This window comes from Rattus norvegicus, chromosome 7 (assembly GCF_021556685.1).
Source record: "Rattus norvegicus strain SHRSP/BbbUtx chromosome 7, alternate assembly SHRSP_T2T, whole genome shotgun sequence".
In the NCBI taxonomy this organism is placed as follows: Eukaryota; Metazoa; Chordata; class Mammalia; order Rodentia; family Muridae; genus Rattus; species Rattus norvegicus.
In genome coordinates, this window is record NC_141540.1 from 16583324 (window position 1) to 16601753 (window position 18430).

The 18430-nt window shown below is 51.8% G+C and overlaps 1 protein-coding gene and 1 long non-coding RNA gene across 51 annotated transcripts in view; one reads left to right on the forward strand and one right to left on the reverse strand.

The window, feature by feature from the left end:
• Wiz (WIZ zinc finger) overlaps window positions 1–18327 on the reverse strand; it is a 28430-nt gene extending 10103 nt beyond the window's left edge. For 4 of the 50 annotated variants that reach the window (XM_087556952.1, XM_087556947.1, XM_087556949.1 and 1 more), the window contains 5 exon segments: window positions 18182–18327; window positions 16453–16715; window positions 9784–9856; window positions 5109–7213; window positions 3692–4015 (listed from right to left, as the gene is read on the reverse strand). In XM_087556952.1, coding sequence (XP_087413078.1) covers window positions 3692–4015; window positions 5109–7213; window positions 9784–9856; window positions 16453–16657 — 2707 coding nt within the window. In that variant the 5' untranslated portion in view covers window positions 16658–16715; window positions 18182–18327. 50 annotated transcript variants of the gene reach the window in all.
• LOC148004463 (uncharacterized) lies at window positions 113–2941 on the forward strand. Its single transcript, XR_015625091.1, has 2 exons — window positions 113–287; window positions 1564–2941. It is a non-coding gene; the product is annotated as an uncharacterized LOC148004463 (long non-coding RNA).
• Window positions 18328–18430: the final 103 nt, after the last annotated feature.

Consider the following 18430-nt stretch of genomic DNA (forward strand, 5'->3'; position numbering starts at 1 on the left):
CACAGAAGCAAGAAGACCGGACAGAAGGCTACCGAGATCATGACACAGAGTACTTTGTCAAAGTCTCCAGGTGGAAGTGGGCGCGTCTGTCAGATGGGGCAGGGCCAAAAGTGGCTTTCCAACACCGAGGGGATCGGAACCGTGACAACTGGGAGCTTCTGAGACTCCAAAAGAGGCAGGGGACTTCTGTCAGAGCCGGCGAGAGTCCCGAGGAGCGACTGCAGAGTGCTTCCGAAGCCTGGGACCCTCCAGGAGGCTGAGAGAGGCCCAGGGCCCGAGCGCCTGAGGTGGGGGGGTGCCACAGAGATCGGACGGCGGGTGTTGAGGGTGGCGACGGCACACTCCGGAGGGACGCCGACTTTCCCCTCCCCGGACCCTCCCCTCCGCCAACTCTTACCCGGAGCGGGCGCGGGCGCGGGCCCGGGCCCCGGCTCCGGCTCGGCCTTGGGCCCGTCCCGCGACGCCGGTGGCGGCGGCGGTGGGGGTGGAGGCGGCGGCGGCGCCGGGAGAACCACCGGTCCTGGACTCGGGGGGCCTGGCGAGGGCGCCCCCGTGGGCGCGCGCTCCCGGGCACCCCCCGCGCGCGGCCCCGCCGCCGCCTTGCTCTCCGCTTTTGTCACTCGGCACTGGGCGGTGGAGGCGGCCATCTTGGCTCCGGCGCACGCGGGGCGGCCGCCTCAGGCGAGAGCAGCGGAGCGCCGCGCGCCGCGACCTCCGAGCGTGCTCTGCTCCGCCCCTCCGGGCGCACCCAGGGCGACCTGATGAGCGCCGAGCGCCTCGAGCGAAATGCTCTGGGCGCTGAGAATTCCACTTCCGAGCTCCTAGGAGCTGCCTGGAGCTCAGGGCCAAGCTGCCATCCGCCTCTAGCAGCCGCCACACTCCAGGATATACTTATCTCTACATCTAGAAAAGGAACCCTCCAGCCACACACATTCACCTCAATATAAGCATTCAGAATCAGAATCCTGACAGTAGTGCTAGGACTTGCCTTGAGACCCTGTTCTTTTTTTTTTTTTTTTTTAATAGAAAGTCTCTCTTGCCAGGTAGACAAACCTGGACCTGATCATAAGTATCCTTACAAAAGGCAAAGCTTCTAGAACAATCCCGAAAAACACTAGATTCTCCACCACAGTGATCCTATCCCAGCCCCACATAAGCCTAGTATCTATCCAGCTGTTCTCAGATAGTGTTGTCCCGCAATCCAAGAAACTTGGTCCCTCCTCTATGATTCTAGCACCGTTCACTGCTCCCGCCCCAACTTTAAACTACAACATTCCTTGACAGATAGGTGGGGCCAGAATGTAACCGGGCCCCGCCCCCAATTTGGTGCCTTCCTCTTCTGGCTCACTTGGAAAAAAGGGAAGAACCTTTAAAAAAAGAACTGCCACTCAGGACCACTGCCTCAACCTGGCCCAAATTTGGGATACCATTACTTTGATTTTAGGATCAGTTCAGGTACCCCATAAATGCCCCCCATCTCCGTATGTTCCCTGAAGAGGCCATGTTTGGGCCAGTTCCTTTTGGAGAGTGACACAACTTTTTTTTTTTTTTTTTTTTTTCTAGAAATAGATTGGTCATGAGTGAATCTGGCTGTTAGGTACTTGTCTCATCCTTGGAAGTGTCTGGCTCTGGTGACAGATAAGAAATGTGAGCATGATATACAGGCCTGCACTGGGACAACACAAAACAAGGGGGTGAGAACTGGAGCTTTCACGGACTACTTTCTACAGACCTAGACACCCTAAGGCTGGCTCTGCCTTCAGCCATGCCAGAGACATTACGAGCCAAATTAAGTAGGAAAGCTGAAGCCCTTGTGAGCAATCATTTACCAAAGGCAACAAGCCTCATATTCCACTCGTTTGTGTCTCTCTGATGTGGCTGCAGCCAGTCACCAACCTGTCTCGGCCCCAGTTTCTTCTTTAAGAAAGAGATGGACTGGGGTTGGAGAGATGGCTCAGTGGTTAAGGTCCTGAGTTCAAATCCTAGCAACCACATGGTGGCTCACAACCATTTGTAATAGGATCTGATGCCCTCTTCTGGTGTGTCTGAAGACAGCGACAGTGCATAAATAAAAAAGAAAGGAAGAAAGAAGAAGATGGACTGTTGACATCCTTACACTGTCCTCTGAAAACTCTCAAGTGCCTTCAGCTGGCTTACAGATGGGACGAGTCCAGTCAAGTCTAAAATACACATCTACACTCAAGCCTCGGAACTGTAGGGAGAGCAACCATAGAAGAAAGCCCAGCCCCAGGAACCTTGCATCAATCCTCCCATTTAAGATGTATTTCATTCTTCAAAGCCAAGCAGTTTGAATTTCATTCAACTATGTCCCATGGCAGAGTTCTATGTCCCCTTACTACTTTTGTTTGTTTGTTTGTTTCTTTTTTTTTCTTTTTTTTCGGAGCTGGGGATCGAACCCAGGGCCTTGTGCTTGCTAGACAAGCGCTCTACCGCTGAGCTAAATCCCCAACCCCACTACTTTTGTTTCTTTTGACAGGATCTCTTCCCATAGCCCTGGCTGTCTTAGAACTCACTATGTAGACCGCCTGTCTTTGTCTCCTGAGTGCTGGAATTAAAGGTGTGCACTGCTATGCCCAGCTGAGTTCTCTGTCCTTTAAAAGTTCCCCAAAAGTCAGCTTTTTTAAGAGATCAGGTCCTTCACTTTTCCTCTAATTCTGATGTGCCTATCCCTGCAATCTAATACCAACTATTGATTCTAGATTTCCAGACACTATCAATACGATGTTCAGAAGTCCACCTCTGCCTATGTGTGGCTGGGACAAAGCAAATAATCCACAGTTTCTCTGTCTGTAAGATGATACCCAATCCCAAGGCGAGGAACACAGCTTAGTGGTGAAAACACTTGTGTAACATGCCTGAGGCCCAGGGTTCCATGCCCAGCACATCAAAGCAAAATAAAATAAACCTTTGCCCTACAAGATTGGTTTTTGTTTTGTTTTGTTTTGTTTTGGCATATCTGAGATGACAGAGGTTAAAACCTTAGTACATGCAATTGCTTGAGTTATGGGAGGTGTTTGCCAAGGTTGCTGGGTAAAACTGGTTGAACCTAGAATCTATATTCTCCTCTTTTTGTAGTGAGTACTGGGAACGTCTTGCTTATGACAAGCATGTACTCCATCACTTAGCCATATCCCTAGAGTCTGGATTCTAGAGCTGTACCATCCACAACAGTAAGATAACAAGAAGCTCATATCAGCCGTATTTTAAGTGCTCAGTGGCCATGTGTACCCAGTGGTGACCCTTGAGGCCAGTACAGATTGTTAAAGACTATTACTGACATCTCACAAAGTTCTATTGGACATAGTATTCAACACAGGAAATATTTTCAGAACAAAGAATTTGCTGTCCAACTACCTGGACTGCAAAGCTTATCTTGCTCTGGCTATATGATTTGGGGCAGGTAAATTAAGTTCTCTGTGCCTCAGATTCCTCCTCTGTAAAATCGGTATGATGAAAACACACACCTTAATAGTCTTGGGCAAACAACCAGAGCCAGCTTAGCTCAGGCCTGGAATTTGCTATGCAGCCCAGGCTAGCACTGATTGTCTTGCCCAAGCCTTGAGTGCTGGGATTACAGGCAGATAAAATGCTCCCAGGAAAGCAGAGTCTTTCCAACCTACCCACCATCCCTCTGGAAAGTGTAGGAGCCTGACCTGTTCCCTTCCCTTACCATCTCCGTAGACTGGCCCAGGGTCCTCAGCCCAGGTAGGTGGGAAGGGCATGGTGAGAGGTAAGCGTGGCCGTCGTGAAGTCAGGAAGCTTCCAGGAGGCCCACCAGGCTCACGGCCCAGGGGACTTGGGGGTAACTCAGCTGCTGAGGTGGCCAACAGCTCCTGCAGGATGTTGATGGGTGAGATGGTAAGCTCCCAGTTGGTGATGCCAAAGTCACGAAGGTGGGCCCGGGCATGACTGGAGAGGCCAGCCCGGGTATCAAAACCAGCCCCACAGAAGTCACATCTCATCAGGCTAAAGGTGCCCGGGTCGAAGTTAGCCACTGCAGAAAGAAGACACACACTTCCTGGGTTGGGGTAGTGGTCAGGGGAGCCACTCTCCACCCTAACTCTACCCCCTTCCCAGGACATCTCCTGCTCTAGCAATCACCCCCGGATTGCCTGACTTCCTTTCTGTTGTTGATGCTTCTGTCTGATCAGAGACTCTCAGCTTGTCCCCCCTCTCCAAACCAGACACTCCAGAAAGCTTGACTTCCCCGACTCCCACATGCACAACAGGCAGCATTAGGAACATCATCTAGAACCGGCTTCTCTGACTGGCAATATGAGAGTATTAGATAGACGCCCTCTCCTTGCCTATTTTTTCCTGGCATTTTTCCCATATTATAAATTAAGTGTAGTTTATATGAAGAAATGGACAAAGAGAGAATGGGATACTCATATCTGGGAGCCTTCTCTGAACACTCAAAAGTTACAGTTTCCTCTCTCAGATTCGGAGCCCTGGTCACTTGGTGCTAGAACTGCCTAGTTTTCTGGCTGTCTACCACTTATCTGCACACTGTAGCATATCTCTCTCTCCTCTCTCTTCCTCCCCACACCTCCATGCACTCTTATTCATTCAAACATCATGTTAACTCCTTCCCCAAGTGGGCTGTGAACTACCCAGTATCAGAACTACCCAGTGTGCTCTAACTAGAGGTAGACCTCGGGGATCAGAAACTCTGCCTGGAAATCTTCACACTGCATAGATGGCCCCAGGCTCTGATGCCCACCAGGAGTCCTGTTACTTTGCTTGTCGTCTAGCTCACTGCTGGCCTTTTCAGGGTCCAGAACAGAGATGACCCAGTTCAACACACATTTATTGCATGAGAGAATCAAATGGAATTATCTGTCTGTGGCTGATTGCTGTGCTCAAACTCCTCTCTCCAGCTGCCATTGTGACCAGGGCACTGAGACACCTGCACATCCACCAACATTTAGTGGTGACCTTGCCCATGGCTCCCAGGTGTTTCAAGATAGGAGGCCCCAAACTTTACCCTGCAGTGGGATTCAGAGTAAGGGTGGGTAAGTCCAGCTCTGTGACTCCCAGGCATTGAGAGAGGGAGATGGATTCCCGAAGCAAGGCCGATGCCCTACCTTTTTTCTTTTTCTTCTGGAAGGAAAACCTGCGTTCAATGGCCTTCACCTCCTCTGCAGAGATGAAATGCCGAACATTGTAGCTGACACCCACTCGGTTCAGGTGGCCCCGGACATGGTTGGCCAGCCCAATGCCATTGTGGAAACGATCAGGACAGTAGGGGCATTTCCGCTCCTCATGCTTTAGTGCCATGGCTGGCTCCCCTTCTAGGAATGTGTCCAGACCCAGTGAGCTCCCCAGAGGTGTATCTAGGAGCAGGAAGTCAAGGGGGTGGGTGCTTCTCAGCTCTAGCTCCTCAGGTGGCAGCCTTGGGGATGCCCGGGCGGCTGCAGCTATGACTTGTGGCCTAAGCTTTGCCATCAGAACAATAGGTACCATCCTTCGGAGCTGCCACTGCTGAGTCTCCGAGGCACTAACTGCCTGCAGGGCATCTCGGAAAGTCTGCTTCAACTCAAGGGCTGGCTGAGGGATGAGGCTAGGGATCGCTGGGGGTGGAAAGGCTCCATTTTCAGGAGTACAATCCATTTCAGGAGTCAGCACTCCATCCTCATCCTCTTCCTCTCCGCTCCAGGGAGGACTCTTGTCTTCCATTCTCTGCAGGTGGACAGTGCTTTTGTCTCTGCTGAGCTGTATGGAATAGGAAGCAGATGGCACAGGGGAAGAAGGGAAGGCCAGCTTTCCGAGAGACCGCTCGCCTGAATTTAACAATGGGAAATCTCTCATGCCCGGCTGCTGATACTCTGGACCAAAGGCTAGGCCAGGGTCATAGCCGGAAGGGTTATCCTGCCACACAGAGGCCAAGAGAGGCTCAGATTTGCTAAAACAGTCCATGGTGGCAGTGTCAGGTAAGTGAGTATATGCATCCTGGCTAGTGCCTGGCTGGCCAGTGAGGTCCTCAAAGGCCTCTCCATCCTCCTCCCAGTGGGCCTGGGCATGTACTAGCCTCATGTGCTCCCTGAGCAGACTCTTGCTAGGTGCTGTGAAGCCACAGTGAACGCAGGTATTGAGGCCTGAGGAGTCTCCATAGGAGGGATAGACGAGGGTGCTAACATCTAAGACGGGGCTGCCACCCCTGAAAGGTTCCTTGGCCTGCCGGCTGGGCAGTGACTCACGCACATGCAGCTTGGCATGTTGCATGAAGGCTCTAGAGGAATTGGTGCCAAAGACACACTTGGGGCACTGCAGCCGTGCCTCACGGCCCTCGTCATCTGGAAATTGCTTTAGCTTTTGGATCTCTTCGATAATTTTCTCCCGGGAAGCCTGGTGCAGTTGCCAGTGCTGTTCCAAGGCCGTGGGTTCTGTGAAGGCCCAGCCGCATTCGCTGCAGGCCAGTGGAGCCAGGTCGGCTGGGGGCTCCTGGCCGGGTGCTCGGCGGTGCTGGCTCATGTGTTCTAGGAGGTGCTCCTTGTGCTTGAAGTAAATGCTGCACTCGATGCAAGGAAACACAGCTGGCTCTTCTTCCTCCTCTTCATGGCTGTCCACCCCACCAGCTGCTTCCTGCAACAGTTCACACAGGTATGGTTCTGTCTGGACTGGGGACAGCAGGGGATGCAGTCGCTCCACAGATGCTTCAGAGTTCACTGTCCAGGTTTGGGTGGCCACTTCTGAGGCCGATGTGTGAAGACCCCACTCAGAAGGCTGGGCCACCTCCCCAAAGTCCTCTAGGTCCTCTCTGGTACCCATAACCTCGGTGTCCAAGGTCTTGGGAGTGTCATCCACTGGCACAATTACCCTCCTGAAGGAAGTAACATTTGGTGGCTGGGCAGGGAGGTCCAGGTGCAACCCTGTATCCTTCAGGAGCCCCTGTTCATCTGTATCTTGGAGCCAATCAAACTTGTGGTGGCTTGGAAAGTATTTCTCTAAGAACTTCAGTTCACCCTGGTGGTGCAAGAACTTTCTAGAGCCCTTGAGCTTGGCATAGGGTTTCATAGTTCTCACAATAACTGAGTCCTTGAACCTCTGCTCAGACGGGGTGCCCTCCCTGGCCTCCTGGACCATGGGATGCTCCCAAGACCCCTGAACATCAAAGGATGCAGGAAAGGGACCCAGAAGATGGGGTGGTGGGGAGCCCGGCTGAAAGTCCAGGCTGTCTCCATCCCAGTAGCTGCAAGGAAGTGCCAATGGGGATAAGTTAGCTGTGACCCTTGGTTTCCCTCCCTAGGGTAGTAGTGACAGGGAGTCCTCCCAGGCTGGATGGAACTGTTAGTTTCTTGAGATCCAGCATAAGGGTGACTGTGGAGAGGTTGTGAGTAACAGGGTAAAGGTGAGGAAGTCCAAATGGGCCTTTCCAGGGGTATGGCGACACGGCCAGGTTCAACGCTTACAGTACACCTGTCCATACAGCCCAGCCCTGTTGCATCATTGGGGAAATGTGCAGAGACCACAGGTTGGGGATAGAGCCTCAAAAGAGTATCCCCAAATCTGGTGGTACAGTGAACTCTCACCTTTCCCCAGGGAGGATCCAAGGCTCTGACCTGGGCTGAAGGCTGCTTCTGTCTTGGTCCTCCCCAAACTGGCGACTTAGTCACATCTCTCCCCCAAATTTGGTGAAGGTCAACTTTGTGGCAGGACAGCTCAAAGGATGAACCACCTCCCCTCTTGGAGGATAGAGTCAGGAGTGACTAATGATTCCAGTGACCCTGACCTTCCTGGGAGGGAGATAGGTAGGGCTGGGAGGTCAGAGTAGATGAGGAAAATTCTCTGGGCCTCAGTTTTCCAATCCTAAAAATGGAGATGATTTTCAAAAGTCAGGAATCTTGTCTTCCTTATACAATGTCTAAGGAACTTTTTTGACAGTTATCACCTATGGAAACTACTACGCAAAGCAGGTGCTTATTTAAAAGCTTGCCAACCTTCCAAGTAGGGACTATGACCCCAAAACAAAACATAGGATAGTGATCAGTATCAGTGCTTAGGAATCAGGGAACACTTTACCTCACCTGATACCTAGTAAGCCTTGGGAGTGATGGGACTTTTTCCAGGGGGACACAAGGTTTCCCTGGTTGGCCTGGAACTCATTATGTAGACTAGAAGGGACGCCAACTCAGAGATCTGCCTGCCTTTGACTCCAAAGTGTTGGGATTAAAAGTGTGGCCACTACATCAGGCTTTGTAGTTTCTTTTTTGTTTTTCTGTTTTTTTTTTAAAACAGGGTCTCCTAGTTGTCCTGTAAATTACTTTGTAGACAATACTGGCCTTGAACACACAGAGATTCACCTGCCTCTGCCTCCCAAGTGCAGAGATTAAGGCTGTAGCTACCACACCAGGTTCTGGGACTTCTTAGTTTAAGTATTTCTGATCAATTCTCTCTACATTCCCCCCAGTGATGGGAATTAAACCAAGGACCTGGTTCACGTTAGGCAAGTGCTCTACCATAGAACTATATACTGAGGCCCTCTCCCTTCTTAAAACTTTGAGACAGGATCTTGTTAAGTTTAGCTTTGCACTCACTCTGTAGTTCATACAGGTTTTGAACTCACAATCCTCCTCCCTAAGTCTCTGAAGTAGCTGCACATTCTAAATCTGTATTACCGGATGGACTTGCTTATTTACTGATTTTATGTACCCCAGGCTGGTGTTGGACTGGACTGCCCTGCTTTAAAAATCTCAGGTCCTGAGATAGTAGGTATGTGCTATCGTGCCCATCATATACATACGTGTGTGTGTGTGTGTGTGTGTGTGTGTGTGAATGTATGTATGTATATTTATTTCTATTGAGCACTTTAGTAATCCATTCTGGCCTTGAATTTACTATGTGGCAGAGAAAGTTCCTGGACTCCTAATTCTCTAGTATGTGCCTCACGAGTGCTGAGATTACAGATGGATGACTCTCTTCATTTGGAGAGCCTGCCTTCCCAGGGGAGTGGATGGATCACATCTACAGAACAGGTGGGGAAATGGGTAGTACAGACAGGCCAAATGGAGGAGGCCAAAGTGCTACATCTCTGAGCCCTTTGGTGCCAAGCAATATTAAAAGTACCTCTCAGGGTCTTGGCAGAGCGTCAGTGGGCTGAACTGAGGGCCAGAACATAATGGTTATTATTCATTTCTAGTTCCGTTGTTAATCTTGAGGCTATCATAATTATATATCAGACCCACTGAACTCTTTAATAAAGAGTAGCAAGGCTGAGGCTTGCTAACTTAGGGACAGATGGTAGAACACTTGCATTGAGTTTGTAAGACCTTCCTCTTCTGAGTTTTGTCCCCAGCACCGCAAACGAACAAAAGAATCAGAGGAGTGGCCATTAACATTGAAGCTGATTCCTGTTCTCTCCCAATGATCCTTGAGTTCCCAAGGCAAAGTTATGAAACATCTTGTGGCAAGGTAATTTCCATTTTGCAGATGAGAAAACTGAGGCTCAGAGAGTCATCAATCTAAGCATCACTTAACAGAGAAACTGCATTCCGAGGGTTCAACCTGCAGGATTGTTCCTTGTTCCTCTCTGGCCTGGCTCCTGGCAGGGGTAATGAGAGTTGACCTTCTGTGCTGCTATGACACCCCCGTCCCCTAGCCCTAGCACATACCCAGGGCTGGTCTATGGGGAATCGCCTCCTCCTGCCTGGCCTCTTAATTCCCTCCTGTCCCCTTCTCATTCCCCAGAGGGCTTTGATGGAGCCTAGACACTCCTGATTGCCCCCTTGCCCTACCTGAGGTCAGGGCCAGCGTGGCACTCACCAGCTGCTGATCCGATGGGTGGCGGAGGTGGCACGGGGGAGGGCTTCGCTGAGGCCAGGATGGGGCTGCCCATCTGCAACAAAGAGGGGAGACCCTGAGGGGCTGGGGTCCCCCTGGCCAGGGCCGGGTTTCCCCTAGCCAGGGCCCTCCATACCTCAGCTCCAAGAGCCTTGTGGGGGTACTTCAGAAAGGGCCTGTAGGCCCCAACCCTATCCCTCAGAGGCTTTTGACCTCTGCATTCCTGTATCCTAAAAGGAGGTTCTCTGAAGGAGTCCCCTTAGGTCTCCTGGCAGACCCTAGGGGCTTGCTGCCCTCTAGTCTTCCCCACATCCAGCAACCAGGGTAGTTTTTGGTTTTTTGTTTTAAAGTCATACCCTGGGAAAACTCATATGCTTCTCATTCTAACTGCAGGAAAAGGCTACAGTCTCACCCGCCACAAGTCTGAGTCTTTGTTGGTTCCTTCAACTTCCCTTCTCTTTCCTGGATCCTTACTGCTCTGCCCTTACTAAATTATCCCCAAACCCCACTTTTTTGAAGCTTTGAGTCCTAACTTTCTTTGACCTTAGCCATCCCTCCCCCAACTCTGTGTGTATGTGTGTGTGAGTGTGAGTGTATGTGTGTGTGTGAGTGTATGTGTGTGTGAGTGTGTGTGTGTGTGTGTGTGTGTGTGTGTGTGTGTGTGTAAGACAGGGTCTCTTTATGTTGCCCTGGCTGTCCTGGAACTTGCTATATAGACCAGGCTGGCTTCGAACTCATCCAGATCCTTCTGCCTCTGACCCCTAAGTGCAGGGAAGTGTGCACCACTGTGTAGCAGCTTCAGGACCTTTGCAGTCCGTACTCCTTTAGTTTCTCACTCAAACAAGATGCTCTGATCTCTTTTAACCTAATTTATTTATTTATGTACTACTTTTTGGATTTCTGTTGGTTGATTTGGTTTGGTTTTATTTATTTATTTATTTATTTTTTTTGTGGGCACAGGGTCTCATATAGCTCAGGCTGGCCTCAAATTCAATATGTAGCTGAGGATGCCCTTAAACTCCCAATCTGTCTACCTCTACCTCCCAAGTGCTGGGACTACAGCTGTGTGCCCCTATATCTAGTCCTCATTTTCCTTCTGAGACAGGGTCTTTCTTGAGACCACCTCTAAACTCACAATGCCCCTGCCTCTGCTTTCTGACTGCTGGGATGTCAGGCATCAATGACCATACCTGGCTTTGTTTAGCTTTTTTTGAAACAAATCTTGCTATGTAGCTCCAGTTAGTCTAGAACTCATTATGTGACCCAAGTTAGCCTTACATCCATCATCCTCCTGCCTCTGCCTTCTGAGTGCTATGATTATAGACCTGTGCCATCATGCCTGGCACCTGCTTCATTATTTCTTAGCTCTCCCAGGTATTGCCAGACTCCCTCTGGATAGCTGCATGTCTGGATGCGTTGTAAGCACATAAGCCCCCTGAGAACTGGGACATTTGCAGCTCATTCATGGCAGCATTCCATCATCTGGCATGCAAGGATTCAACAGACACATGCCAGATAATGAGTGGGGAGCCTGGCCACCCTGAACCACACATGATCCACACCTGCCTTCTGGACCCTAAATCCTAGAATGGAATCTCTTCTTGGGAATGCCCACCACACCGCAATAACACAGATAGAGCCAACTCTCCATTATCTGCCTGTGGAGCCAATGCCTGGAGCCACTGCAGGAATCCTGGCCTGTGCCTCTCTATCTGCCACGCTTGCCTGACATGGCAAGCACGCCAAGCAGGGAGTAAGCCAATTGCCTGGGCCAAGGTTAATACGCTGGGGGAACTTGTGCCCTGGCCAGGGCCTGACAGATGCAATTGCTGGATCAACCTCAATTTGAGGATAGTCCAGAAAGGGCGAGGACTGGCACGGATTCTTCCAATCCCCCACCATCCAATTTTCCCTGGGAATTGAAAGCCTACCACTGGGGACAGAAGAATGAAAATGGGAGGGCGTGGTCAGGAAGGTACTAGTCTGTCTGCTGAGTCTGACAGAAAGGGCTGTTACAATGGCATGGCCTCTAAAATGTTGGGCAGGGGTATAAAATTTTCCTATCCTAGAGCAGAGTGGTCTTAGTCCTGACACTTGGAGAGGATCCTTCTCTGGGCTGGGGTAGTCCTGCACACTGTAAGATATTCCACAATGTCCTTGGCTTCAACTTGCCCATGGGACAGTAATTCCTACCTATCCTGCAATCATGCCAATTGAAAATGTCTGCACACACACCCAAGGTGTCCCCTGTGGGACCTGATTTGTCCCCATTTGAGAACCATGGAGGCAGACCCACCAGGAGCGGGGATATTCTTGGGTTTAAAGACAGACGTTATGATAAGGTGCTGGAGAGGACAGTGACCATAACAGCCATAAGAAACAGAGTCTGTCCTAGACACAAGTCACAGACGACAGCTTATTAGGAGAAAGTGACCAATCAGTGGCTAACCAGTCCCAGCACAGCCTAGAGATGTGGGTCTGAGGGTCCCAGGTGTCCTGTTTCTGAAATTCTGAGTGTCCCAGATTTGATGGCTGTGCGCAATGGCTGTTGTCTAAGAATTCCGTGAGCCAGGGGGGCACACTGGCCTCTTTGAGCAGCTCCAGTGAGGCTCCTATTTTTAGTGGCAGCAAGTTTGGAAGAAGGAGACCAAGCAGGGCCTATATCTGAGACAGCTTGGAGGTGGGGGCTTTGCCCAGAAGCCTCCACACTGAAGGAGATCCAGAAGTCCCTGTGGTATCTCAAATGCAACTCTGAGTCAGTGGCAGTGGCAGAATCCCTCACTGGCTCCTGCCATGCAGGGTCCCCGACACAGCTTACAAATGAGAGGAAAGGGTGTTCGTGAGCCACTTAAACGCTGAGCCAGGCAGCCTGCAGCTTGGCAGAGTTGCCAAGAATCTATACTTTGTTGCCAGACAACTCCAAGTGCAGGGTCCAGCAGTGTGACCAGAAGTGGCCTTTCACAAGCCTCTGTTTTTTTTTTGTTTTTTTGTTTTTTTTTTTTCCTCAGTACAATGCAGACAGCCATGAAACCAGCTTCAAGGGGCCACTGACGGGGGCCAATGAGATCACAGGAAACGTTCCATCCAGAGAAACAGCGATGGGGGGAAGGAGGAGATGGATGTTCTGTAGTGTCAAGGCTGGCTTGATGATGTCCTGGGGTGGAAGCTGGAGGCTAGAGTTGTAACCTCAGGCTTTCTTTCTCCATGCTCTGATTCATTCCCTCCATGAATCCAGAAATGACACATTCTTTGTTCCCAGATTCCATGTCCCGAGGACAATAGTAGGCATGCACCGGACTCTTCGCTGATCTGAGTGGAACATGTAAGCCCCACAGGACTTTGCTATAGCCCACCTCAGAGGTATATGGGACTGCAATGGGGCTTGAACAGGGTCCCAGCTGATAGCCATAATGGAAGATAGAGAAGGCAGTGGTATTTCCTAGTCCAGGCAGAGAGGTTTGGGGGTGCCAGTCCTGGGAATCCTTGAGGGGTTCTCAGGACTGCATAGGGATGAGGGAATGCCCAGACTTCAGAATGGAATAGCAGCCTCAGAGGCTGTTCCTATTTATAGACATCACGAGACACCCAGGGCAAGTGCCTAGTCTATGAAGGGGAGTCAGCGGGCTGAGAGTGCAGTGAGACAGACATCCAGGCTCTCTCTAACCTCTATGCTATGATTCTGTTTCAACGCAACCATCCCCACCTAGTCTCCCAGTTACTCTAGGAACCCATTAGGAGTGGGTTTAGTCCCCCTTAGTGGCCTCTTTCTCCTCCTGCCTAGCTGTGACACAGGTGCACACATGAATCTCTGGTTGTTTTCCAGTGGGGGGTGTGGTGTATCGAAGACACACACCTACCTACCTTCTCCATCTCTCCAGTCTCGGGTCATCTCTACCTGGAGAAAAACGCCTAGTCCCTTGGAATCTACAGGAGATTTCTTGAATTCCCACAAAGTTGAGAGCCCAGCCCTGCCCTGGCTAGCTGTGTGACCTGGGATAAAGTCCTGGTACTCACTGGTCCTGAAGAGGGGACTGCTAAGGGTGAGCCCTCAGCTCCAAGGACTCATTACCATGCCCCTCTTGTCTCATACTGGGAGGTGCCAGTCATCCTCTCCAAATCTTTACAGGTTTTCTGTCCTGATCCCTCGAGCCTGCCTCTAAGTCGTGTTGCTTCCTCCTCACTCTACTTCGTGGTCCGTGTCTACCTTCCCTGCCCCAGATGAAGGGTTCCAAGACAGCAGGGACAACATGTGCTGGGTCCCTTCTTTACCTCACTCTAGAAAGGTGGCTTCACAAACACCTGAGCACCACGAGAAGAGCTGCAGGGTGGTGGCAGATCAGCGTGCTCCAGAGGGGCTATAAATAAGGGATTCTGGGAATGTGGCTGAGTGGAAGCGGAATGCATGCCTAATTTTGGGAGGCCCTGGGTTCCAAACTCAGCAATGCAAGCGGCAGAACAAAACACAAAACAAGAAAGAAAACAGAAAAGAGGGGGGAAAGGACTCAACTTTTTCAACTCAAGAAAAAACTACTCAAAAGCTAAAAGAGAAGCACACGACTCTAATCCTAGCACTTGGGAGGGAGGCAAAAGCAGGTGACTTTCTGAGGTCTAAACCAGCCAGATCTACAGAGTGAGTTCCAGGACAGCCAGGGAAGACAATACAGAGAGAGCCTGTCTTTTTTTTTTTTTTTTTTTTTTTTTTTTTCTTTTCTATTTTTCGGAGCTGGGGACGGAACCCAGGGCCTTGCGCTTGCTAGGCAAGCGCTCTACCACTGAGCTAAATCCCCAACCCCGAGCCTGTCTTAAAATAAAAAAATAAAAAAATAAAAAAAATAAAAAAAACCCAAAACAATCAAAAACAAAAACAACAGCAGCAGCAGCAGCAACAACAACAACAACAAAACAAAACAAAAACCAGGGACTGGAGAGGTGCGTCTGTGTTTTAAGAGCCTATCTGCTCTTCCAAAGGACCCGGGGTTCAATTCCCAGCATCCACACTGCACTTCACAACTATGTGTGTTCCAGTTGCGATAAAGCTGATGCCTTCCTCTGACATCTGCAGGTGCTCCATGCGGGAGGCGCACGGGTATACATGTACACGAAACATCCATGCATATAAAATGATGATGATGAAGAAAAAAAACGTAAAAAGAGAAGGCCGGGAAGCTCTGAAGTATCCATGACTCCGGCTCCTGGCGTCTACAGCCTCTGCAGGCACCAGCAGTTCCGTGCACACAGCCACATGCAGACAAATTAGAAATTAGAAAACCTTCGAAAATGAGAGGAGGTGAAGAATGTAGCTTAGGGGTCGAGTGCTTGCCTAACATGTAAAACGCACAAGACAAGACACGAGGAGAAAGAACACACGGACGAAAGGGAAGTTATTTAAAAAAGAAAGGGGGCTGGGAGAGAACTCAACGGAACAGCTTTGGCCGAGTATGTGCAAGGGCCTACGTGCAACCCCCCAGTTCTATAAAAAAGCAAAATAAAACAAAGAAGGGAGAGGGTTGCGAGCCACATTACTGCCTGATTCTGTGAGTCTGGGACCCTTACTTCACCCCTCAGGGTTTTGGAGTTCCCACCCTAAGACGAGACACGAAATAATGGAGGCTTTCCCCACAAAGGTTTTAAATATGATATGAATTGAGCACACAAAGAATTTGGCATGTAGGAACTGCTAAAGAGGTGCTTGGAAGTTAAGAGGGCCAAGTTTTTGGAGGCCGACCAAGGAAACGAAGGGAGACGTCTGATGCCTCAGTCTACAATTCTTCTGTCACGTCAGATTCCTTAAACTCAGTTCCTTAAATATCAGTTAGGTCCTTAAACACACCAGGCTCCTCCCCTGGGCAGTGCCTTTGTACTTGCTGTCCCACCACCCCGGGGGGGGGGGGGCACCTCCCACCATTCATTCCGTGTGGTGCCTCAAATACCACTTTCTCCGGAGGCTTTCCCCCAAGTCGCCCCGGCCCAATCCTGGCCCTCTGTTTAATATCTGCATAGCCCCCATCATCACCTGCCCTTATGACATCTGTTCAGTTGTTCCTTGTGTCCAACTTCCCTTCTGGAACGCCAACCCCCGGAGGACTGAAACTCTCGCCTCTTTATGATTATTTCCCCCAGCACCCAGAACGGAAAGTGGCACACAGCAGGTGCTCGGTGTTTAATAAACAAACAATGCATTGTGAGGTGAGGTCAGTGTGAGCTAGCCCTGTATGGGGGTAAACCAAGGGAGAGAGGTAACTCGAATCTCTGACTCCCCAGACTTTTACCTTACCACCAGAGGGCACAAGCTCTTGCAGCTCCATCAAGACTGCAAGATGGAACAAGTGGGCTTTGGGTGAAGAGCTCAGAGTGCTGATATGGGTATTTGGATGTAGCTGGTGTCCAGCTCCGAGGGGAGAGTCAGGCCACTACAAGTACGAATCCCAGTTCCTTACCATCCTCTGGGGGACTGTGATCCAGTCATGGGCTCCCAAGACATCTGTTTTCGTAAGGGCAAAATGAAAGGTACAATGTGGAGCACTAAAGAAGGCTCTGGGCACCAAGCAGGTTCCGATCCCAACTCAGTCCCTGTTGGGTTGGGTGACCTGACTCTCTCTGAGCCCTGGGGGCTAAGTGGGATGCTTCTTTAGGGCCACGGAGCCCTCTTACCAGAAATGCCACTTCTGCCATCCAGAATGTCTCGAGGGCCTTCCTTGGTGATGGGCAGGTAGTGTGAAGATCGAAAAATATCACCTTCCCCTTCGGCAGCCTCAGCCCCACCCTCGATGTCCTCTCTTGGAGCTGGGCCAGGCAGTCTCTCTGGGCCTCGAGGACGATCCGGGGCAGCCAGGCCACCTGCCAGTAACCCCTCCATGGGTGCTAGCCGCTGATCTTCACTCAGGACCTGGCAGATTCAGCAAGACATCGTGGGTCTGGAGACAAAGATAGGGAAGACCTTAGGAGAGGAAGAAAAGAATTCTGTTTGTTTTCCCACCTCTCAAGACCCTAGTCCTCTCCTTCAAGGCCTATGGCCTCAGTTTACCTCTTAGTTGAAGTGACTGGGGTAAGTGGTGTTGAGGCCCCATTCTCACCCATTGTCACCCAATCACCTTTATTGTCAGCATGCCTCAATACACTAAAGCTTTCTCTTTTTCCAGCTTCTTCCCGGACTCTATTCATCTCAGTTACACACCTACACTCAGTCACCTCAGTCCTCCCTCATCCATCCTTCTACCTCCGCCTATTCCTCTCATCCCTCACTCACGGCTTCACCTTGTCCAGCTGCTTCCTGGCTGTCCTGTAACTGCATAACCTATTGCCAAGCATCCAGTGTCCAGGATCCCAGCCACTTCCACACTCCCAGCTCATGAGTGCACTGTCTCAAGTGCCCCCAATCTTTGCCCTTATACTTTTCTCACTTCTGTTGCCCCATATCAATTACCCCTACACTTTCCCAACCTTTACACCCTTCTCCCTACCCAGGAATGTAGGGTTATTAACCCCTTAACCTCTCCACACTCTCGAGTGACCCCCACCATTAACCCCTTCCCTTCTCCTCAGCATGATCTCTCATGCATACCAAGCCTGGGCTCCTCCACCCTGCCACCTTCCAATAGTACTGGTTGCCATCCTCCACCGATATCGGTTGCTCTAGCCGGAGGATGAAAGGGACCGAGAGGGCTCCGGTTTCAGAAATAAGGACCCTGGGGTAGGAGGGCGACTGTCCTCTCCACCTATAAATACCTTCAAGGTAGAGCAGAAAGTGAAGGGCAGGAATGAGGCGCTCTCCCCAGGGAGACGGTGGTGAGGCCGGGCCCAGGCAACCGGGGCGGGGCCGGGGCTCCAGGCCTGGTAGCAGGCGTTGCCCTCGGGGGCCTGGGTGCTCCCGGGGGGCCTATATGGGGTGGGTTGACAGTCTTGGCTGGAGGGGTCCCTGCCCAGGCCTGAAGAAAGCACCTGCGGGTACCGCTGGGGTAGGCACTGCCGGAGGGGATCGGGCAGGACCGCAACTTCGGAGCACTTTGGCAGCTTGGGGAGGGGGCTCCAGTCCAGATGGTCGTTCCCTACCCCACCTCCCGCAGGGGTCGCAGAGGTAGGGGCGGCGCTGCGCGGACGCACCCTGCGGGGAAGCTAGGGTCCCCAGGATGCGCCCTTCGCCCGTGCACCTCGGGGCGGGAGACCCCGCGGGACGAGCTGAGGTGGGGGGGAGACACCTGCCTCGAGACCCCCGCCCCTCCCCCCACCTGTACAGCCCCGCCCCCGGCCAGGCCCCGCCCCTGCAGGCCCCGCCCCGCCCCCCGCCCCAGGGGGTCCCGCCCGGCCGGACCGGGCCCAGGCCTCCCCTCCCCGTTCCAGCTCCGCCCCGCCCGCGAGCTTCCCGGGTTGGGTCGGGCCTCACCGGGGAGGCGTAGTCGCTGGCTGGGAACTCCCTTACTTCGCCGGGCCGTCGCTTCCACTACAGCTGCTGCAGCTCTTGGTGCGGGTGCCACGGCCTCCGCAGCCGCCGCTGCCTCCACAGCTCGGGGGACATTGTCCCTTTAAATCGGTCCCCCCGCCGCCCCGCCCCTCCCCCCCCCGGCGCGCCGACGTGACCTCAGCGCGACAGCCCCGCCGCGCCGCCATGATGAGGAGGTCTGCCCCCCCTTGT